At 29.0% G+C, this 25,534-nt stretch overlaps 1 protein-coding gene across 1 annotated transcript in view; it reads left to right on the top strand.

The window, feature by feature from the left end:
- The first annotated feature begins 1,080 nt into the window (after nucleotides 1-1,080).
- LOC111638023 overlaps nucleotides 1,081-25,534 on the top strand; it is a 46,663-nt gene continuing 22,209 nt past the window's right edge. Inside the window, exons 1-5 of the mRNA XM_023383648.1 lie at nucleotides 1,081-1,474; nucleotides 5,965-6,612; nucleotides 12,063-12,297; nucleotides 18,782-20,030; nucleotides 24,527-24,576. Coding sequence (XP_023239416.1) covers nucleotides 1,213-1,474; nucleotides 5,965-6,612; nucleotides 12,063-12,297; nucleotides 18,782-20,030; nucleotides 24,527-24,576 — 2,444 coding nt within the window. The 5' untranslated portion in view covers nucleotides 1,081-1,212. The remainder of the gene's footprint in view (nucleotides 1,475-5,964; nucleotides 6,613-12,062; nucleotides 12,298-18,781; nucleotides 20,031-24,526; nucleotides 24,577-25,534) is intronic.

The following is a 25,534-nucleotide window of genomic DNA, read 5'->3' as shown; positions in this document are numbered from 1 at the left end:
TTTATATAACACGGAATTATCAACAGTGTTATAGGGGGGTCTACTTGTATATATATAAGTCCTGCATTTATCATTGCGCGCGCACGGAGTTAAAAATTATTATTTAATATTCAAAACATCTGCAAACAAAGAAATAAGAAATATGTTTATGTTTCGTTTTACAAAGAAATAAGAAATATGTTTAAAATAAATAAATGAATTTCTCATGTCAGAGTTTTGTAAAAAAACAAATAAAAAATAATAAATGTTTAGTATTATTTTTATTACTATTTTAACTAAATAAATAAAAGTAAAAGCAGCGTGTCTTTTTTAAGATATTAAAATTAAGATATACATTATAAATATTATTAAATGCTCCAGTAAAATTAAAAGTTACATTCAATAGTTTAAAAATATATATATATATTACTAGCGTACTTTCGACATCTCTATTGAATGCGTCATCAATAAACACTACAGTTTACTAATGAAGCATTAAATGTTAGAGATGGCGAAAGTACACTAATAAATTTTATTTTATTATTACACCATCGATTTTATCGAGTGTTGCTTAAACATTACTTATTTATTTCGTAGTGTTTCGTAGATCATATTTTCCTATACGTCGGATGTAAAATCCGACGTAGAAGAAAATATGAATCTATAGAATCTAATTGTAACACTTAAAATTTAAATTTCTATTTTTGTATATAAATCTTAATCTATATACAAATTTTTGTTTTTCTTATTTACTACTAAAATATATTTCTTTTAAAACTGAAAATCTATTTTATTAAACTCTGCAAAACATTTATAATCTATTTGTTAGATTTAAAATTTTGGCAAGTTTTATATTTAAAAAAATTACTTACCGTATTTATCTTAACTTTTTAATATTTAAAAATTTCAATATCAATTGTTGTAAACGATAAGAGACGTATGTTTACTTAACGTGGAAAAATGTTACTATTTTTTAATTCTTAAACAAATAATTCCGACTTAAAAGTTAANTATATAGATTAACTTTAAGTAAATTGAAATTAAATTTTTTATTAATTATTATTAATTACACAATGTTAATAAACTTTATTATATTTTCAGATGTAAAGTCAGTTTATTGAGAAAGTTGAGAAAAATCACTAGAACATAAAAAAATGCAACAAAAGTACTATAAGTTGGCAATTTTTAATTTAATCACGACAATGAAAACTAAGAGATCATATTAAATGTAGGATGTCAACAGGGAATTTCCAGCAAAACAACCATTCACTTCCAACCCCTTCTTCTACTCCATCAAAATCTAACACTCCTACTTCAACCAGTAACACAATAAGTACACAAATAGAAGGGCAAGGATTGAGAAAAGACATCAGAAGTTCGCCATCTCTAACATCTGGACAATCCTATGTTATGTTACCACCACATAGTCAGGCACAACAGGGAAATCTACCTCAAAATATTATAAGTGGTGCTGATTATTTTCAAATACCATATGGTAAGTATTTTAATTTTGAAATAAAATTGTCATAAAAATCTGTATATATTTTATTTATAAAATGGTATAATATTGAAAAAGGTTAGAGAAAATTACTGTATATAAACAAGAGATGTGGATACAATTTTCCTTCATAAATCATAAATAATAATTTTCCTTTCATAAATCAAAGGACTGTGTGTATCTCATGTTTAAAAATTATTTTTACATATTTTCCTTCTATTTTAAATCTAGGTCTATATTGAAGACATACAAATGTCACAAGATTACTTGAAATTCTGTATCTTGTAATGATGTAGCACATATATAGAGTGAAATTAATTTTCTCTCTCCTTCATATTATGCTTTTGAATTTAGGATTTTAGGAAGTTGATTTTTTCTTACTGCTATCTTTAGTCCTTCATTTTTTTTGTTTTGAAATTACTACAAACTGATACTGTTGGGTTGTTCTGAAAGTAATTTCGTCTTTTTTACCACTAGATGGATTTCTCGTATTTTTCCTGCCGTTTTTACTCTAAACTGTATTATCATTAAATATTTTGACAGCTAGCATTTTAAGGCTTACATGTAAAAAATTTTGTTTGATTTTGTGCAATTGTTTATTTTTTGTGTCCCATCAAATATGGAAGATTGAAAGCAGCATTTTCGGCATATTTTGCTCTTTTATTACAGTAGAACCTCGAAAACTCGGCTCTCGATAACCCGGCACTCCGGATAACTCGGCCACACCCTGGCAAGGCAAAAAAATCCTTAGTTAATTAATTTTCATTATAGACAGCTTTATAAAAGTATAAAAACTTTCATAAAGTATTTTTCTGAAGTCTGTCTTATCAGGTAAATTACTGTACACTGTGTATTCATTAATTTTCATTTTCATTCGTAAAGGCTCTATGCCTTCATAAAGGACGTACTTTTCCTTTGTTTAAGGATATTTGGGCAGTTTATTCTCTGTTGTATTCTCAAGCAAACAATACATACAAGTACAGTACAATATTTTCTGAGGAAACACGCATACTTATCCTTTTTTAACCACATTCCCGATAACCCGACATTTTCACAAACTCGGCCACCCTTCGGTCCACATTAGGCCGAGTTTTCGAGGTTCTACTGTACCAAAAACGTAAGAATGCTGTTCAAGCGAGAAAAAAATTGTGTGACGTGTATGGAATAGATATATTGACAGAACAACAGTGCCAAAACTGGTTTACAAAATTTCGTTCTGGCAATTTCAATATTGAAGATGCACCACGTTCTGGATGGCCAGTTGACGCCAATGAAAACAAAATAAAGGCACTGATTGAAGCAAACTGCCGAATAACAACACGTGAAATCACTAAAAGATGAAATTTTTCAAATTGAACTGTTTATGATTACTTGAAACAAATTGGTTTCGTTTCAAAGCTCGATATATGGGTTCCACATGTTCTTAAAGAGAGATGCTCTTTTTGGTGGGATTTTAAGGAAATTTTTTTTGAAGCTTTTACCAGACAATTTAACAATTGATTTGAAAGTATACTGCCATTGAGTAAACAAATTGAGTAATATCATCAAACAGAAAAGGCAGCCAGAATTGATCAACAAAACAGGTGTAGTGTTTTACCACAATAATGCCAAACTTCACACAAGTTAGGTAACTCATTAGAAACTGTTATAACTTAGATGGGACGTGCTATCACACCAACCATATTAGCCAGATCAAGCACACTCAGATTATTACTTGTTCCTGTCTATACAAATTTTTTTTAACTGTAAGACATTTACTTGAAATGACAATGTCAAAAATCACTTGTATCATTTTTTTGTAAGCAATGATCAAAACTTTTATGAATGTGAAATCATGCTACTACCATAAACAATGACAACAGGTATTTGACCAAGATGGTTGATATATAATTCAATAAAATATTTATTTATTATAAAAATATTGTGTTTTTTCCATGGAAAAAAAACGAAATTACTTTCCAAACAACCCAATATTTCATCTTGAAATGTGCAATTAGATATTTATAACAGCCAATTATTCTGTATAAATTCACATTAATGTGTATAATAAGATATGGAATTGGTATAGTGTAAATAACTTAACAGTTATGTAGTAATTTTTAGAATGATTCTCTATGCCATGTACATTTGCATAGAGCATCATGTTAAATTGTATATAAAATACATCTTGTTTGATGTATATTTATAATAATATATATATTATTGAAGCATCTGATGAAAGTCTTTGATACTTTCCTTTAAATTTAATGTATTATCTGCTTAATATTTAGAATTGTACAGTTTTATATATTCATTGAAAAAAAAGGAATTTTTCAAAATATTCAAATAAAAATAATGTTCCAGGTTTTTATTGCAATTTGGATAAGGTTTTTAAAGTAAAGCTAAAAAAATGTACTGTATATCTGACATAACTAATCAAAGTAGGCTGTATTCTTGATATTAATGGAATTAATGTTAATCAGAAGATGAAATATAATTATTTTGATAATTTTTTAAAAATTATAATACTTTTATATAATATTAGTTTTGTTCTTCCTTTTAACAGGTTCATTTGTTTTAAATCTTGAATTGTAAACTATATCTAGATGTCTGTCTGGTTTGCAGCCATATCAAAACTGCAAAACAATTAAATCCAAAATTTTATTTTGAGTTGAAGAATTCTCTTCAAAGATTTACAAGAAGCTAATGAACAATGATATTCTAATGAAATTTCTATAAAATTAACTTTATAAAGTGAGTTTTCAAAATCAAATCAAGTTTGATTAATGAAACTTCTGAGTCCTTTAAGAACAGTAAGCTTTTTAAGAAAAGAAATTAAAGAAATAAATTATAGGAATTGCTGTAAAGTCATTTTCATGACCATAAATAAGAAGCTGTTAAAGAAGACTTTCAAACAAATTTGAAACTAAGAGTAAAATGCCTCATTCTGAAAGCCTATAGATTCAGATTTAGTTTATTAACTCTTCATAAAATTATTAATCGGATTTGATATAAATCATTCTAATGTTGGAAGATATATATATATACAGTAGAACCTCGATTATTCGGACCTCTATTATCCGGATTTTCGATTATCCGGATTGTTCAAAATAAACAAAAATTTTACGAATTTGCTGATTTGCACTTAGCGAATTACGACACTGTTTATGTATGTGATGGAATGCATAACATTTATTGTTTCAACAAGGTCTCATCCGGCACAGTGGTCGTAAACTCTTAAATATATTTTGCGTCGTAATAAAAATATAACTTGACATACGTATTTATAAAAAATTTTATTTTCAAATTACATCATTTTTATGACCAAGGGTGGCGCAAGGCACGGGCAACGTGGGCCAGCACCTATGCCTCGCGGTCTGAAGGGCCTCGCGCCTCGAAGGTTTATGCATTACTTAAAAGCCGAGAACGCAACAAAAAATTTTACTTGTCATAAAACGATAAATAGTTTGTCAAATTTTTATTCATAAATTTTTATTTTATAAAATCAGTCTTCTTGTGCCGCCAGAGGGCCTTTTAAACAATAGCTAGTCTGTTAGCGCTGGTCAGTAGTAGTCCAAATTCAATAAAACATTTGTTTCTTGAAAATTTAATCACGATTTAAATACAGTATTTATTTTTAATATTACCGATATGTCATCGAAAAGAAAACGTGTTGTATTATCATTAAAAGACAAATTAAAGTATTTGTTTCGATTATCCGGATTTTTCCTTATCCGGACTACCTTCATCCCCAATTAGTCCGGATAATCGANATAATTTTTTTTTTTTTCCTTTCACTTTCAGTTTATATATTTTTATTTTATAATTGAAGAAACAAATGAGAAATTTACAATTTCTAAAAATATTAATGTGTTGTCTAAAGATGGCTGAACTGGGCATTAAGAAGCATATGCAGAATACAGTTTAAGAAAGAATATGAAGAACTTCTTATGACATATAATGACGTATATTTTAATATTCAATACAATATAAAACAAAACATTACAAAACGATGAACACTAAACAAATTGTCTTGATACTAATTATTAAATGGATATTAATCGTCTTGAAGCTGACACGTTGTTTGTGCTACGTCGTAACTCTAATAGTTCGTCTTTTTTCCTGCCTGCGCTGGATGTCTGCACTCGACAAAATCATGAAAAAATGGGGAACATGCACCACATTAATTTTAAAAATTATAGTGTCAAACATTTATCTTTGACATTTCAATGATTTCTTATGGAAAATTATTTTAATTGATGATGATGATTTTTTTAGAGAATGACTCCATTTTGCAAAATAATATTTAAGTACATTTATATTTTAACAATAATTTAAAATACTGACAATTAGGTATTTTATGAGGAATAACTTCAGTATGTAAAATTTTATTTAATACAAATGTTACATTACCTTATTTTTATGATATATTTATTACATTATTATTTATTAGATTATATTCATATTTGTAAATTAGTTTATTAATAAACTTTTAAAATTATTTATAGGTTCCAGGCATCAAAATTTATACTTGTTTTCAGGAGATGGAAACACTGTTACTTCTCAATCATTGGAAGGAAAAGAAAGTGAAAAAGTGGGAACAAACATGCCATCAAGAGTCATCAATAACAATCCAGCAAGAGTTAGTCCCAAATCTTTTGCCTCATTACAAATAAATGATTCTAAAAATGATAAAATGATATCAGGATATGACAGACAGATAGATGGGCTTTCACCATTATCAGTTATAGCAGTATCTAATTACTCTGATGTTTGTCATTCAAGTCCTAGTTTAACTTCTAGTGGATTAACACAGTCTCAACAAGCTTTAAGATATCAAGCTGGAAATGATGCCATGCTCAGTGCAATTAACTATACTGAGAGTGATATGTTGCAAGAAGGTGGCTTTGATGTTCCAGTTACTTCCACATTTGGAAATCTGGATGGCCTTCTGAATTCAATTGGTGGAGGAGTGAATGCATCAAGCATGCGTCTCCCTGACTTACTAGATGGTGATGGATCACAAGAACCTTACATAGATACTGCTCAAGATTTACAACTTTCTCCTGAATCATTTACAACTGGGGCAGAAGGTTTTTCTGTAGAGAATTCTTCACTAAATAGAATTACAGAATCTGGAGCTGTTGATTGTACAGGTAAGACTTCTATATATTCATTTGTATTAACTCTTGTAGAATATTTTGGAAAGATACATATTTTAACACACAATATACTATTCACATTTCAATAGTAGTAATAGCATTTATATACAGTATAATTTATCTGATATTAGATAATATGAAGTCATTTTTATTATTCAGTTTTCAGTACTGTGATAAAGATAAGGATTTGAATGCTGTTCAGTTAATATGTAAAATGAAACACATTTTGGTCCCCAGAATATGGGAGTCACGCTATTAAGGTTGGTTAATATGAAGGAAATATATACCATAATTTTTAGGGGTAAATGTGTTGTTAGGTAAATCAGATGGCAGCACTTCCAGTCACCATCTTGTTTGAGAATGGTATGTCCAAAAAACAAGATGGCAACCAGTGCAACTACTAACTACACTGGTTTTTAACGCCTTAAGTTCCCAGCAATTTTTGATATTAATGTAATTAAACATAAAAAATACTTAAAACTGAAAAAAAACGAAAGAAATGCGTTAATTTTGAAGAAAAAGCTTCAAACTTTATTTTCCTTTGTCTCACCTTTCTGCAAAATTTGACACCGATGAGTCATTGTTTACACAGCTGGATGACCTTGAACACAGCTGGAGTCAGATTTCCCGGGACATTCTCATAGAAGTCTCGGGAGGACAAGGGTTTAAAGTAGGGTGAGTTCTATCTGGCGGTATGTTTTTAAATATTTTTAAAAAATTCAAATTTTAATTGAGATTTCTGACCCCCCGACTTAATTAAACGTGTATATAATAAAATCTGTTTTAATTAAAAAAATTAAAAAACTATTGGAGGTGGTTTTTGACATCAGAAAGCAGCTTTAAATAACTTTACCGAAGGAAAATCCGTGCGCTACAACTTAGGAACCGTGAAATAAATTTGATAAAAAACTCCCATTAAAAAACAATTAAGCCTTAATCGAGCCTTATCAAAGGCTCATTAAAATCGCAATAAAATTTTTTTGTATGGACAAAAAATTTTGAAAAAATTGGAGACTTAAAAAACATTCCAAAAATTCAAAAAAAAAACAAAAAAATTTTGGGGGGCCAAAAGGACCGAGTTTTATGTAAGGCTATGTAACATGCCTGAGTTAACTCGAGCGAAGAACTAAAGGGGTTAAGCAATAACATAACAAAACTTCTGGTTCAATGTTTATCCTATCAAAATGTTATGATTATTACCATAAAATGGGGATTTGACATACAAAAACAAATAATGTAAAGTCTACTCCATTAATAGGAATGAAAGTTTCTGAAATTATAGTAAACAGATTTTAAAATGGAAATCCATTAAAATTTTCAAACTTATGTGTCAATTTATTGCACAGGAACAATTTAAAATCAGAGTACATAGGCATTATATATGTCATCAACAACTAGTTTTTTAACACTTAAATGGCCAGTAGCCAATTTAAACTTAAATCCTCATAAACTTCTGGAATTAAAATCATTTGCATCAAAAACTTGGTATAACATGACACTATGTCTCAGGGAAATCAGTATCAGTTAATGAGGAGGCAGTAGACGACTGGAAGATAAGTTACAAATCTGTTTTAGATTCATTTGAAGCAAAGAATATTTTTAATATGGTGAAATGGGATTGTTTTATAGCCCACTTCCTTCCTAATAAGACATTTACTGTGAAAAGTCAAACGTTTTCTGGGAAAAAGCTGAACAAGGAACAAATAACTATTTTGTTGTGCTGCAACACAGGATTGGACTGAAAAGCTTTGACCTCTGGTTACTGACAAATCAGTGAAGCCCATTTTTTTCAAAACCCTAAGTCACAACACTTTCCTTGTGATTATGCTGCAAATTCCACAGCCTGAGTCACAACACAGATTTTCCAAGACTTATAAAATTAGACAGATGGTATGCTGCAAATGAAATATCTTAATTCTTCTGGCCAGATGTACTGCCATTGTGCTTAAAGTATGTCTCTGAAAAACATAAAGTTGTTCTATCTTCCAGAAAATATGCCATCTGTGTTGCAGCCACTAGACCAGAGCATATTCCATCATTTGAAAAAGACTTATCAAGGATGACTGGTAAAAAATTTAGTGTATCATCTAGAAGGCAAGAATACCTTTCCTCCAAAATGGAATAGTCATGATGCACTAAGGAATGTGGCTTATGCCTGGGAAAAAGTTTCATCTGAAGTGATTTCCAATTGTTTTAGGAAAGCTAGTTTTATCAAAAACAGCATAGATGTGAAAGATGAGCAAGATATAAAATCCTGAAGCAGAATGGACAACTCTACAGGAAGCATTAACTCTTCAATGTGATTTTAGAGAGTACTGTACATCCAAATTGATGACGACTTGGCAACCAGCAAGATTTCCACAGAGGAAAAATTAGCCAGAAAAGACACTAACATTCAGGGAGAAAATTAAATGGAAGCAACAGGTGATGATGTAGAAGCAGGTCACAGCTTATTGCCAAAAGCACATGCTGAGAATGCACTGGTAGTGCTGGAAAATGTGTTTGACTGGCTGTTTGCCAGAACTTTTGAGTCTGACAAGTTAAATGGTTTTGTAAAGAACACATACAAGACAAAAATAATGCAAATGATTTGAAATGACTTTAAAACATAGATTTAATTAATAAAATACCACACCTTTATTAGTGAAATTACATATCCTAATTTTTTTCATTAATGTTTTGAACATAGTGCTATGTCATCTTGAATAAAATAAACAACTGTGATTTAAGTTAGTTATTGCTTATTTGAGTTGTGGAATGGCTTGTGAGATGTAATGCAGTATGTCATTATATATCTGGTTATATCTAAATTAAATATGTCTGGAAGCAAAAGATTGGATGGAGGTCTGGTTAGCATGAGTGGCAATGCATCCACACTGTAAGTGACAGTTATGGGTTTGAGTCCTGCTCTAGACTGATTCTTTTCTTCCAGAATTCTTCAAAATTACTTAATAAATATTAATTTAATTGCAGTTATTAAATTTAATTGGAGATGGTGCCTAACACCTATCTCTGTGCCAAATTATTTAGTATTTAATTATTAATAATAGCAGTAATGTAGCTATTAGGCTTAGAGTAGTTTATATATACAGTCGACCCCCCTATAATTACGATTCCTATAAAACTACGAAAAAATTGCTACCGGTATCCGTAAAAAATAGTAAAAGTTCCCTATAAACACCTCAAACGTCATCGGGAAGCCGAACTACTTTCCCGCCGTCCGTAGCGCCACGCTACGGAGAGATTTCTATCGTCTGGACAGTATTATATAAATTATATATAAATTAGGTACTGTACATATAATTATATATTAATTATATATAAATTAGGTACTGTATATATAATTATATATTAACTTATTGTAACTTTGTTATAATTAAATATATAATTTCCGCCGTCTAGCGTGGCGCCACGCTACGGAGATTTTTACGCTAACTATCGTCTGTCAGTATGTAAATTAGGTACCGTAAGTCTAATACAGTACTGTAATTTTATACATTTCTTGTGAAAGAAACATTTCTTATTCAACGGCGATTAAAATTATTTATATTAATGATGTCTCCGAAGTTCAAGGAACTATTAGCAGAAAAATAAGTTATTAGAAATCGGCCGCGGTTTGGTGAGCTGTTCCGCGACGAAAACAATGTTGAGCAATGGCGATGTCAAATGGTGACACTCGGTAAGTAATCCTACAATTTTTTATTTATAGCGTAGTTTATACGGATTATTTCCAAAAAATATATACGTGTTTAGGAAATGTTGAGTCGGATTAGTCTAGAATCGATTAATTTTATGGAAGAAAATCTTTCAAACAGCTGTAGTACGTAAACTTGATATGTGTCGGGTTGTGATTGGAAGGATTCGTAAGAAATCAGATTCCTAAAGAATGGAACGTATCTCTATCTTATAGGGGGATCGATTGTATGTACAGTACAGCATATGAGCAAAGTTTAAAAAATTGTGTGTGGCATAATCTATTATGAGGTTTTATTTAAAAAATAACTTTTATATTTTTAATTATAATAAAAAGGCAAAAGGTTCAATTTTGAGAGTAAAGATGAGTTTTATTTGGTAAACTAAAAATTTTTGACAGTAAAAATAATTTCTTTAACTTGGAAAATTTTTGAGATATGGCTTCATCTCCTTAATATCTCCAGAACCAATGGTTTGATTTTCCTGAAAATTTTTATAAACATTTTACTCTAACATAAAAACCTTTCTGCAAAATGTCAGAAATTTTTGACAAAAGACACAGGAGTTATTAAGCCTTAAAGTGGATGAAAAAAAAAATCATGATTCTTCTCTCCACACATCATACATACACTAACATATACAGAAAAAATCCCCAACTTTTTTGCATTTCTTGATTTTCAAAGTCCCAAATCCAAAAATATAAAAATCATGGGGGTCATTTTTTAACTAATTGCAATGTACTCTCTCTGTTATGTAACAGCTAGGGCATAGCATCAGCATCATTCTATTCATAATAATAATGTTATGGAATTGTCCGGTTATTACAAAAACAAATGTTTCTGTCAACAAATTCTATTAAATTTAATAATCTTTTACAACTTTTAATATTTTGGAGAACAATTATCAATCATTGTACTAAAAACTTTGTATAGGAAAACATACAGTTTTAATTTTTAAATAAACTCATTTCTATTTATTTTTAGTTTCTCTATTTTATACGTTAATCACTGTAAATTTTAATTGGATAAAAAATATTTAATTGCAGTATCATTTTCTCCCCTTAATTTTATCAGATAAATTATCTTAAAATTATAGATTGAATGTAACAATGTGATGACAAAATAAAGTGATAAGTTTTAAAATATTTTGATTAATTGTTTTCATATTTAAATATTAACTTAATTATTCTAAAACTAAGTTTTTCAATAAATGTATTCCTACTTTTAACATATTATTAAATGATATGTATAAGAGTTATATATACCATTTGATTTTTTTTTATTGCTGAGGATTAGTTTTAACAAGTAGCAAGTTAACTGTTTGTTTGTTTATCTCTTTATCTGATCTAAATTTAATTTAATTTTTAATGTGTAATGAAATAGATTCTAAACATTTCTTGATAATTTTTTGTGATAAATAATCTAATAATCTATATATTGAAAGCAAATTTTTGAGAAGACAATGGAATGAAATCTATCAAAAAGACTTGCAGTTTTATAATATTCAGTTTAGTTTATTTATATAAACTAATCTGAACTTTATTCTGATGACAACTAATTAATATTGAATAATTTGAATTATAAATTGTAAACTCATATTTAATTATATAGTTGAATATGTGTATTTGAGAACTTTATTTTTTTCATTTTAGTGCGGTGATAAATAATGTAGGTAATATCAAATAAGAAATTATATATAATTTGTGTTTTCATTCTATTAATTATTTTAAATTAATTATTAAACTTTTTCAGATGAAAGTACAAAACCTCCAGATGCGGGAAGTTCGTCCTTGCCCGACAAACTTCGGGGAAAAGGTAGACCCGTAAAAGCTACATCTCCAAGTCGACCAGGGACGCAACCATGCCCAACATGTGGAAAAGTTTTCAGTAATTCTAGTGCATTAACAAAACATAAACTGACTCACAGTGATGAACGTAAATATGTATGCCAACTTTGCACTAAAGCATTCAAACGACAAGATCATTTGTAAGTTATTTTATATTAATTGTTAGTTTAGTTAATTTATTTTATTTTTATACATAATTAGGAATTGCCAATTTTTATACACTGTATAACCTAATAATTTAGAATGAAATTTTAAGAATTTTTAGGATTTCATATCCAAAATGATTGAGTTTTACAAAATTGTAAAAAATACACAAATTACTTTTTTAAAAATCTTACTCAATTTGAGTGTCAGAAAATGATTTTAAAGCAATTTTAATTAATCTTACTTTTGATTGAACATTAATTCTGTTTCAGCATGGCAATCTTATATCATATCAAATGCAGTTCAATTAAAAATACTGTAAATATACAAATGTAATAATATGGAAAGAATGTACTTTCAAAGTGTTTATATCAAAAGGAAATTAATTTTTATTTGTCATTATTGCTGAAATTTAATATTGATTTTGCTCTTGGCTACAAAATCTGACTCTTGAGTCAAATTGACTTGTTAAAAACTAAGAGTCAAATCATAAAATTTTTTGAGTTGAGATAAATTTTTTTCATTTTCTCCAAACTTTCTTGTTTGTTGAATTTTAATGTATATGTCATGCAAATTAAAAAAAAATAACTTTCTGCTCACCATGACAAGCCTGTTTAGAGAATATAAAAATCATTAGAAACTAAAATGGTATATTGCAAAACTGATTTTTTTATTTTGAAACTTTTACGACTTTTTGTCTTATATTTTAAAATATTTTTAATGTTTTTCCATATGAAAATTCAAAAATAGGAATAGCATTTATCAATCTAAGGGACAGTAATGTATGCAAGCTTTCATCTTTTAGACTGTATCTTTGACTATATTTAATTCAGTTTTGGTACTAAATATTGTTTAATTGGCATTGGGATATTAAATGCTCTCATGAATTAGTTAGATCTAATGATATGATTTTAAATTACTATTAGAAAAACCTAATTATAATTTTTAAAAAGATTTTTAAATTAATTTTTATAAGTTTTATACATAACATTCTGAAGCATTGTCAAGAAACAGTGTTTTGAAGTAATATGATTGAGTTTAATTCATCAAAAGAGTTCAAAATTCAAACAAAAGGCTAAAGATTGATGCTCTATTCAACCTGAAAATACAACTGAAACAAAGAACTAATTGACTTATAAAACTTTCGGAAATCCCAAAAAACAAAATTGAAAATACTTTTCAAAACTAGAACAGAAACATGAAAAAATTGAAAATACTTTTCAATTTTTTCATATTTCTGTTCTAGTTTTCAGCAGAATTTTATCAAATGCAATACATTTTTAAGTGGCATCAACAAATTATAAGTCATCTCATTTAATTGACATAATTTTCAACGTTTTAAAATTACTACAAAAAAAAACCAATGTTGAATTAGGAAATTACTTATATTCAACATGAACATCTAAGCAACCAAAGCTGCTTTGAAAAACAGTGACCTTCAGTTTAGTGATTCACTGCAATATAATGATTAATGTAAAAGATCTCAGTTAATTTCACATAAGCATAATGGTATTTTACTATTGCTATAATGACCATGTAAAATGATTAGAATTTCATCAGAGCAACCTTTCAAACATTGATAAAACAAATGGGGAAAGCCACCACCTTATTTAAAAATATGCCTTAACATTTAAAAGAAGTTTTTTGATTAGAATTGCATTTATTGTATACAAAAACAAAGATACTAAATAAATAGAATAATTTTGATAATGAATTAAATGGAAAAAACTACAAGACAGAAATATGAAAATATCTCACAATTTCTTTCATGACATGATGATAATTTAATTATAATAGTGTGCACTTTCATAGAATATAGTAAATTGTTTGTTTGTTTTTGAATTTTATTTTTTTAATTAGTCATGCATTTCTTTACTTTTTTAATTAATTAAAAAAAATTATTTAAAAACTACTCTTTAAAATTGTATTATTTAATGTTTTGGTATATTTTTCTTATGCATACATAAAATTGTATAATGTAATTGGCATTCCCATCAAAGTTTGAAAATATTCAGAAAATTCAATATAATGACCATCCTTTTGACAGATCATCTAAAGTGTGCTGTAGAGCAAGTCTAGTATAATTAATTTCAGCAGTTTTCACAAATTATCTAGTATTGTTTTTAGGTAATATAGAGCTTAATTGAAATTAAATTGAAGCACAGTCACTTAATTGTTTAGTTTCCATTATTATTATTATTATTGTTGTGTTTAGTGGGTTATACTCAGTTCACACTAGTGGCTGTGTACTATGCCGGATCAGAGTCAAGGCATAGCAACCAAAAACAAAAATTAAATAAGTATGTCAGTGTCTGTATTCAGGAATTTCCTAACAATGTGGCATGTATTCAATATAGTGGCCTTCTATAGTGTAATGTATGTATTTCTATTCAATTGTAATGTTCCCAGGCTATTCTGTAGTGTGTGTGATATCACACCTGTACAGGAGAGAACGACAGGTACAATAAGCACCCTTTCCATTCCCCACAGATGCCTTATTTCCTGGGTGAGTTCTGTGTACTTGCTAATTTTTTCAGTGCATGTGTTTTGTACATTGTGAGTGTTTGGAATGGCTATGTGTATAATGTATGTGACTTTATTGTGTTTGTCAATGAGTGTGATGTCTGGTCTGTTGTGGTAAATTGTTTTATCTGTAATTATGGTTCTGTCATAGTACAGTTTGTGTGTGTTGTTTTCCAATACTGTCTGTGGAATATACTTGTAGTATGGTTCGTGGATGTCTAATAATTTGTGTTTGTTTGCAAGCTCATGGTGTATTATATTTGCTACTTGATTGTGTCTATATAAGTAATCTGTCTGTGCCAAGAGCTTGCAACCAGAAGTGATGTGTTGTATAGTTTCTGGCATGATGTGACATTTTCTGCATGTGTCATTTGTGAGTGTTGTATCTTTGAGTACAGTAGAACCCCTCTAATCTGTCACCTTTGGGACGGGGGGTATGGTCAGAACGCAAAAAAGGTCGGATTATCAGAAAAAAGTAAAATAAACAATCTTCCCCTTTGTCCAGTCTTTGTAGCACTGCTAATTTTTTATTTAAATTAATGAAAGAGTAACGTGTTTACGTTTCACTCCTGACATGTTGAAAACACACACAAAACTGTACATGTACACACAATGTAAAACATATACTGTAACAAACACAGAAAAACGCCATGGACAGTGAGTCACCGACGAGTCGGGACAAGTTTCTCGACTCTGACCACGGTTGGATTAACCAGAGTGACAGACTAGCCGAGGGTGGACTAGACGGGTTCTACTGTATGTGTTTTTTGTAGTTTTTAGTATTTATGACCTGATCCTGTATGGCAATCATGAATCCTTCCATCTTCCCAAAGAGGCATCCCCAATCTAACCAACTGTTTGATGCAGTTTTGTCAACAAAATCCTGGGCCAGGTCAAAAGGATGCCTGCCATGGAGTGCCTTTCGAGTCCACGATTGCTTGATGGTGTCTATGCTTTTTATATGTTGTGTCACGTCTGTATGATGTGAGTGTAAGTTTAATGATGTGTTATTTGAGTCTGCTAGAGTTACTGCTTTATGTAATTGTGATGTTTCTTGTTTCTTGTAGAAAAACTCTTGCAGTGACTGTATTTGTTTGTAGTGAAGGTTAACTATGTCAATCAGGTCACATCCGCCTTCTTTGACATTTTCGACAGTAGGATGCATTTTAGTTTCTTCACTTCCTTGTTTATCAAAATAATCTACTTCTAACACATCAAAAGTTTTTATACAAATATTGTGCAGAATCCATGCACCAATAATTGTTTTTACAATCAAGTCCATTTGACACATCTAAAAATGTCAGCAGTCTGTACCTTCCAACAAGATGTGCAAATGCATGCTCAATTTCATTTTTACAGTTTGATAATTTATTATTATATAATTGCACACTATTGAGGTTCCCATTACTTCAATATGGCATTAGCAAATGTTCAAATAACAGATAAGTACTATTACCCAAGATATGACCACAGCTGAAAAATCCATCATCGGTGTTTACTCTGATGCAATGCTGATCGTTGGAAAACACAGGCATCATGTATTGACCCAGCATTACCTACATAGCAGTCTAAAAATACCATTTTCTCATTACAAACTAAACTTATAGGATGATAGAGTAATACTTATTTATATTGAAATAAGTTGCTGCTTCTTCAGTTGATGATACCCTAATAGCCATATGGTTTCCATCAATAGAGCCTATAATTTCAGGGAAACCAGATTGGGTATAAAAGAAATTCCTTTATTCTTGCATCATTTTGCTTTGATGGCCAAGAGATTATTTTTCACTTTCATTTAACACTAAGATAGAATTAACAACCTTATTTAAAATATTCCATGCAGTTTGTGTAGACATATTAAAACAATTGCCAATACCCTCAGAGAAAAGAAAGGAAAAAAATGTTTTGTATTTAATATCTCAATTATTTGTTGATTTTAAACTCAGTTTAGTTACACCATAAAAGAGCAATGCCACATCTATTCACTGGGTAAAACAGTTGCATTAAATATGTATTATATATGTATAATCTACTATTCTCTTATATACTGCAACTGATTTCATATATTATTTCCTATAAATCTATAAACAAACCTGAATGATTACATAATGGAAAGGGGAAATGCAAAGACGTTAATAAGTCAGGGAATAATGTCATAATTGGTCAGGGAATCACAAATGGAATTACCTGTATGGACCCAGTATATATGCATATATATAATAATTTTCAAACTTTTTGCTTGCTTTTTCTTTAAGGTGAAATTTTTTAATACATTTTATACTAACTATTTAGTTAATGATAATTTTGTGCTTTAAATTATTATATTGATTGGGATGCTGTTTTCAGATTGCAGATCTTTATATTCCCATTGTCCTTTGTTAATCTTGAGAATGGAATTATCTATATGAAATTGTGACCAGAGGTGTAGAGCTTAGGGGCTGAAGCCAATTAACTATATACAAACTTCTAGTCTCTATTAGAAGTCATGTAATTTTTTTAAAATTAAAAGATAATTAAAAATTGCAGCCCTCCATTATAACTATGTCACAATATTATACATTTGATTTCCTCCCTAACTATACATATCCATGCTAAAAAAATTACACATATTTCATTACTATTCTTCATCTTTAACTTAAAATTATATATTATATAATGAAGACCAATTTTATGTAGCATTTGTATTTGCAATATACTTGTATTTCAAGATTCTTTTTGTGAAACACTAATATTTAATTGAGATCATTCACTCTACATTTGTAGAACCAGAATGATTCAGATAATATATGAGTTTATTACTGAGAAACTGGTAGTTTAAAGTTTTTTTTTTTCTCATTTTCACTTCCCCTATTCAGAAAATAAAAGTGAATGAAGCATGATGATATTCATATTATTATTTTATGCCATTGGCTGCTGAATCAGTATCTTATAATCAAGATGGGTTGATAGTGACAATGATAAGTTCAGAGCCCAAATGGTTAGGAGTTGAAAGTTGAAATTTGGTACACTGTTAGGATACATGAGAATGTACACTAAGGAGGGATTTTTTGAAATCCCCCTGTGCAGGGGAAAGGTACAGGATTAAGGCTTACTGTGAAGAACTCAGCTTCTATTATACTACTTTAGACATGGTTTTTTGCGTTTTTCATTGTGTTTTAATAGGGTATGCCATTAGAATTCACATTAAGAAGGGATTTTTTGAAATTCCCACCATGGGGGAGAGAGAGGGTTAAGGATTACACTGAAGAACTTGGCTTCTACTGTACTATTTTAGACGCTTTTTTGTATTTATGTGGGAAATTGAACATATTTTTAGACCCTTCTAAAAATTCTCAAGGATATTTAGTGTTCCATTGTATATAAAGTTGACATGAGGAGTGCATGTGCATAAGTTCACTTTATTTGAGCTCTTCATCTTAATGTTCGATTTTATGTTTGAATTTATATTTATGAATGATTCTGGAAGATCCAACTTATTTTTCAAATTTATTAAACCTAAAGAAGAATCCAGAAAGAGTTAAAAAAAGCATTTATTATATATCAGTTAGTGTACTACGGACTGGTTATTGGTTGCAAAGAGTCTTATTTATCGTTATCCCGGTGTGGTAAGCAGATATCTAAAATTTCTCTAATTAGTCTTGGAAGAGAGGGACCTAATTCTTGCCCTCGGTGAAAACGAGTAAGATCATCTATAATCTTAATCTTTGCTATTGTTACTTTTTATCTGAGCAATGAGAGGCTCATCTGCTAGTAATATATACAGTGTTTATTGTTTAGTACACTTAATCAGCATACAGAAGTCTTTGTTTTTAATCTACTTGTATATTTTCATTTAATATTTTTAGTTTTTATGAACTTGATGAAGATCTCTACTTTTCTTAATATAATTTTATAAGTTAAATATATTTTAAATATTAAGTTAAAAGAATTATATTTTCCAGTTTTTATTTATTACAGGAATGGGCACATGTTAACCCACCGAAATAAAAAACCATATGAATGTGATGTTGAAGGTTGTGGAAAGAGTTATTGTGATGCACGATCTTTGAGGAGACATAAAGAGAATCATCATTCAAATTCTTGTTCTACAGGAAATATCTCAATACCCAGTGTTGGAAGTCATTTGGCCATGATTCCTGGAATGACTCATCTTGGTTTCACATCTCTCCAATCGTCTTTTCCAACAAGTGTCATTACTACTACTAATGACCAAATATTTTCTGAATCAACTGAAAACAACAACAGAATTCAGTATGTTCAGACCTCTAGTGTGTCTTCTCAGTCAGTTTCACAGAGTGATTTTACTCAGGAAAATAATTCATCTGTTGAAAAACAAATGATGAATTCGGTTGCTTCAACCGCTTCATCTCAGTTACAATTTTTGGCATTTCATCAACAACCACATCAACAGTTTCAGCCTCAAATTAAATCAGAGCCAGGACTTACATCTTCTGTTGGGGCAGGAAGAACAGAAGGTAGGACTGTTTTAACACCTTGGCATCCACAGACAATCAATACAAGCGCTTTGCTTTTAGCACAAAACTTTGGATCTCCAAATAATTCTCAACCAACAGTTTGTCAGTCGCAAAATAATCAGTTAAATATTTCTGAATCACTTGATTCTACTACAGATATAAGATCGAGAGCATCACCTTCTAGTGTTAAAAAACAGCAGACAGAAATTGGTAAACAAGGACAGGAAGAATCACAATCAGATACTCACTCCCATGACAGTCAGCAACAGAAGTTGCCATCTCCAAACTCAGATAGTTTTCTCTCATCTCCGATTGCACCTTCGACTTCACAATCGTCTAATGAAGCTACATTTTCCTGCTCTCAGTTGCCAGCAGAACATAACATAAATATTGGTATTAGTTCGGACAATGTGTTTAGACAACATTCTATTCCTTTAAACCAGTCGTTATTATCATCTGAAATATCTCTTGCATCAAATAACGAGTTAGATAATGTTGTCACATCTGTTACAAATACGGGCACTACTGAAACAGAACAGTCTCAAATTAACAGTCCCCTATTGCAACAGTTACTGACTCCACCGCAACATTTGGATTTACTACAAACATCTGGAAATGATAGTTCTTTATCAAATACTACAATTACAAGAGCTGCTTTACTACAACATGCTCTTTTTGCACCTAATCATCATCAGTCTCTACAACAAGGTCTATTTCCAAATTGGAATCAGGTACTATGATTTGATTTAAGATTTCTTAAAGCTTATCAATATTTAAAATTTTAACTCTAATAATAATAGCAGTAATATAATGAATTTTAAAATTAATACCTGTAATTTTTAGAAATATTATAAAGTAAAATTCAAATTACTAAAAGAAGAAATTATATTTTATATTAATTACTTTAATAATATAGTGGTGCCTTGTACTTTGAAATTAATTTGTTACAGAAGATTGTTTGAACTCTGAATTGTTCAATGTCCAAATCAATTTTCTCCATTAGAAATAATGGAAAATGAATTAATCCATTCCCAGATCCTAAACAAAACCCTTTGGATAAATTGAAACAGCAAATATACATAATTTAAGGTAAAAATAACACAATTAAATAAATGCTGTATAGTAAAATGAAAATTGCATTAACTGGTATTACACCGTTGACTTTGGAATCTTAAACATGGCCACCATATCTGCCACACATGTACAGTACCACTCATCGTTTTTCATCTCAATTTTCAATACTACAGTGGTACCTCAGGATACGAAATTAATTTGTTCCGAAACTGAGATCGTATCATGAAAATGTCGTAAGGTGGATCATCTTTTCCCATACGATTACATGTAAAACCAAATAATTCGTTCCAACGCGAAAAACATACTCAAATTAAAGCCAAGTAATACATTTAAAAAAATAACTGTAGTAAGAAAAACAAATGAAAAATGCGAACTAATGTAACGTCGTATGGTGAGTTTTTGTTCGTATCGTGGAGCAAAAATATGTTCGAATTTCATGTCGTATCCTGAAAATTTCGTATGCTGGGGCGTTCGTAACCTGAGGTACCACTGTATAACCTTTCTCTTAGGCTTTGTTGTTTTCACACTTTTCAATGCTGTGGTTAATAGGTAGTGGTTATATGTTTATATAACCAAATACACTAAAAATAAAGCAAAAAAGCACTGGAAAACACATGAGCATAATGTGAGAGATGCTTTCATGGTGAGAGAGAGAGAAATATCACTTTGGCACACAGATGACATATATGCAATGAGAGCATGTTTTCTCATAGCATGTGCAGGTCAAATGTAGAAGTATTGATTGAACTCCATGTTGAATTTCTCTCTAATTTAGAGTTCAACCTCTGGATTGTTCTAAGATAGTCGTTTTAAGAATAAGGTACCATTATTTTAAATTAAAGTAAGAAAACCCATTGTGGACCATTAAGTTTGTACTATATTTTGACCAATTTCCCCACAAGAAATGATTAAGCTGTCACCTAAAGTTTGTTTTTTTTTTTCTCATAGTCTATTTTTTTTAAATAAATTATCAGTGAAACCAAGTAAATTTATATCATTATAATCCTACTAACAAAGTATATGAATATTTATATATTAGGTATATTTTTATATTGTTGGAAACTAAATTTTTAAAAATAGTCTAGTTTTTAAATTAAAAAATTGAATTTACAGTGGAACATGATAAACCAAAATAATGTAGGCAAGATAATTTTGGTTATTCAATCACAATTTGTAGGGAAAATAAAAATATAAACATGTAAAAACCCAATTTTAGATTAAAGCCAAACAATTGTCAGATTACATTGGGCTTAATCTGGCAATCATTTGGCTTTAAAGAATAAAATGTTAACTTCCTTAAAGTAAAAAAATATTAAGGCAGAAATTTAATATATATGAATGGTAAGAAATAATGAAAAAATTGTCTAATTTATTGAAAATAAGCACTAATCTTTTATTGCAATCTACAACACTGACAATACTTGAATTCAGATCTAACAAATACATAATGGTAAAATTAATAGTAATAATGAAATACAGTAATCATTTAAAATTTATTTATTTTAGTTTTTCTTTTCTTGAAAGAATTCATTTACTTTGCTTGTTTTACATGTGTTTTTTTTCTTTTTCTTTTTAACTCTGCTACATCCCTAGCTTTCTTGATCATCTTGAGAGTTGAAAAATCTGCTTCATATTGCATTTCTAAACATGTCAATGCGATTTCTAATGCATCAAATGTTTCATTGTGAGTAGGCGTAGTGAATTAGAAGCCAGACTCATTAATCATGATTTTTATTTGTACTGTAATAAATAAAACCTAACACTAGTTTTGATAATGTGATAACTCAATAGAGGGTCTACAGAAGATTAGCAATAATCATTATTACATAAAAAAATTGTAATTTCTAGAAGTAATACTCTCTGAAGTCAATTTAAGATAATTGATGCTCTACTGTATATGTAAATTGATTATTCTAGGCATTTCTTATTCAAATAAAGATGGCAATTATACTTATCTTAGAAAATTCTTAAAATCATTAATTACCATTTAAGTCCAATAAAAATTCTATTGGTATAAAAATATGTATCATATATTTAAATGTTTATACCTGCGGCACCCAACATGTTATTCATATATTGTTTTAATGTGGCTTGCTGCTTGCGTATTCAGATTTATCATATTTATTAAAACTATTTTAGTTTTAAAAATTATACATAAATAAATAAATATATANGTAAAAAAAAATATATATATATATATATATTTATTTATTTATTTATTAAAGGGTAAAATTATATAATTTTACCTTTTAATGCAGCAAATTATTATTGGCCTTGAGAGCAGTGTATGTATATCTTTTGATAGTGGTTGTATGTTTTTATTTTCATACTATTTAACGTGTTTTCGTATTTACACAGAGCAAACTTTGAATTTGTGTATGAACTGACAGATGGTTTCCACAACATATAAATATTTGTTTGATTTATTTTAAGGGTTAATATACTAACAATTATATTTATCCTATAGCTACTCTAATTATGTCTGAATATGAGTCGGAGAAAAAGAAAAAATGGACATACACTTACAATTTTCAAGAAGATTGGGAAGAGAAATATTTTTTATTTATTTTAAGAACAAATGTATTTGTTTGATTTGCAGTTCAGCAGTTGCTATTGGAAAAAGTGCAATGTAGAACAACATTTTACAACAGTTCATAAAAAATATAATACTGAATATCCTATTAACAGCAGTTTTTAAGAAAATCTGAAGTGAAAGAATTGAAAACCACATTAGTTGCCTAACAATCTATATTTATTAAGTCTGTGACTAAATCAAGAGCTGCTACAATTGCTTTATTTAAGATTGCACATATACTTGTAATGCACAAAATACCCTTTGACGACAGCAACATAATTAAAGAAGCAATGCTTGCCGCATCAGAAACGTTGTTTCAAGAATTTAAAAATAAGAAGAAAACTATATCAGCTATTGAAGATGTTTAATTATCAAGAAATTTAGTCACTTTTAGAATAGAAGCAATGTCTGAAAATATCAAATTACAAAGAAAAATGCATTTTTTTTTAAGTTTACAATGTGATGAATCAACATACTTCTGCAGTATTGCTCAAATAAATATTTTTGTAAGGATGGTCTTTAATGATTGCTCAGTAAAAGAAGATATACTCTTAATTTTGCCACTACAAGGAAATACATGTGGAAAGGATATATACCAAGTTATTAAAAACTACATTAAAGAAATTAATCTGCCCCTTCCAAAACTTATGTCCATAATAACTGACGGGTCACCTGCCTGATTGGTTCTGGTGTTTACTTCAGCACATTACATAAGAATGATGCTGAGTTTCCAAATTTTTTTCATCATTCATTCATCAACAGACATTATGTACAAAAGTATTGCATTGTGAACATGTCATGAAAGTTGTTCTAAAAATTGTAAATTCCATTCAGTCCACTTCATAGCAGATTATTCAAAATACTGACTGATGAACTTGATGCTGAGTACAGAACTTTAATGTTACATTCTGAAGTTAGATGGTTTAGTAAGGGAAAGTCCTACAACGATTTGTAGAGCTTCTTTCCAGAGAACTCTTTTTGAATTAATAGGAAGTGTAAATGCATTTCAGTCAAAATTAAATTTGTGGATATCCCAAACTAAAGAATGTAACTTTACCATTTTCCAAATTTAGAGAACTATATTCGTAAATGTAAGGAAATTGAATCAGATGAATATTCTGAAAAATCTTACTGAACTTAAAAATAATTTTGAAATTAGATTTTCTGATTTTTGTAAGATTCATCCACTCGTTTCATTCATTTTTAAATCCATTTGTTAATAATAATATTTATGAAATATAGCAAAAGATTGTATGTTGAATAAAAATATCAGTATTTAGAAATGGACATACAGTGGAACCTGTAACCTGAGGTACCACTGTATATTACATTTTAACAGTTGCAGTTTAAATTTAACAAAGACAAGTAAAATTGCCAACTTTATCTGACTAGCAAATTCCTACAATCATAATACTTATCAGTTCAATAAAGAACTTTAATAGTTTCATAACATAGTAAGTGTGATAGCATTGTAGTAATAAATTATTCATGCTTGATTGCAAATAAATTTATATATATATTTTTTATGTGTATGTATTGCTAGATTGTTGTTAAATTTTAATTAAATTGTCTTTTTAGGTTTCATTTTCTTTTCCAAATGCAAGTAGTAACAGCAATTCAAGATATGGGTAAGGAATTATCAAAGTATTGGAAAAACTAATAAACCATAACTAGACATGTAATGCATTTCACAAATTTAATTATTTTGAATATTTGTGAAGGACAATAGTTAAACAAATAGATTTAAAGTTTGAAATTATGCAATTTTTTAGTCATATCATTGACATGATGTCTTCTTGATAGTACTTTAGCATATGATAACTTCTTTAGTTATAAATCTATAATTATTTGTAGATTTATTTACTATTGGTTTTAATTTTTACCAGATTAATTCAATAAGTACTATAATTTACTGTTAAAATTGCTTAAATTGATACATTAATTAACTTAGATTGATAAATAAACTATTAATATATTTAGTTAGAAAAAGTTTGGCAAAGTTTAAAAATATTTGAGTGTTTGTAAATAAATGCAATACAAAAACACAGATATCAAATAACAATAATAAATTATAGCAAGAAAAAGTTAGAAAAATTGAAAATAAGAATTATCTAGTTTATTCTTCAAGTTTCATAATGTCTGATTTATTAAAACTTCTATTGACATGGAAACTTGGTTATTATAACATAAGATTAGTTGTACTTTGATTCAATACTACATAAATGAGATGAGATGTCTGTAAAAATCTTAGATAAAATGTTAAAATCTTATCATTTTATATGCCATTTCAACAAGAATACTATCTCAATAACACAAAATCAGCAAAAAAAACTCACTTTAACTCAACAGATGTTTTTTTTCATCTTGGCTGAACATCTTTGCGCTTAAACATTTGATATTGTGGAAATAACACATGTTGGAATGTCAAGTTCAAATATGTACTTCTTTGAATGGATGTTCCAACATATGTGGTTCCAATTTCAATTGTTAAAGCCTGAGGTATTGATATTATTTGAAAAAATATGGTTTATATATTATTTACTATTTTATTAATATACATATATATTAACATTTTATTATTATATA

The sequence above is a fragment of the Centruroides sculpturatus genome, unplaced genomic scaffold (genome assembly GCF_000671375.1).
Source record: "Centruroides sculpturatus isolate CEXI.00-Female unplaced genomic scaffold, Cexi_2.0 scaffold1061, whole genome shotgun sequence".
In the NCBI taxonomy this organism is placed as follows: Eukaryota; Metazoa; Arthropoda; class Arachnida; order Scorpiones; family Buthidae; genus Centruroides; species Centruroides sculpturatus.
The sequence above is the reverse complement of the archived record's forward strand: the minus strand, read 5'-3'. Positions and strand labels throughout refer to the sequence as shown.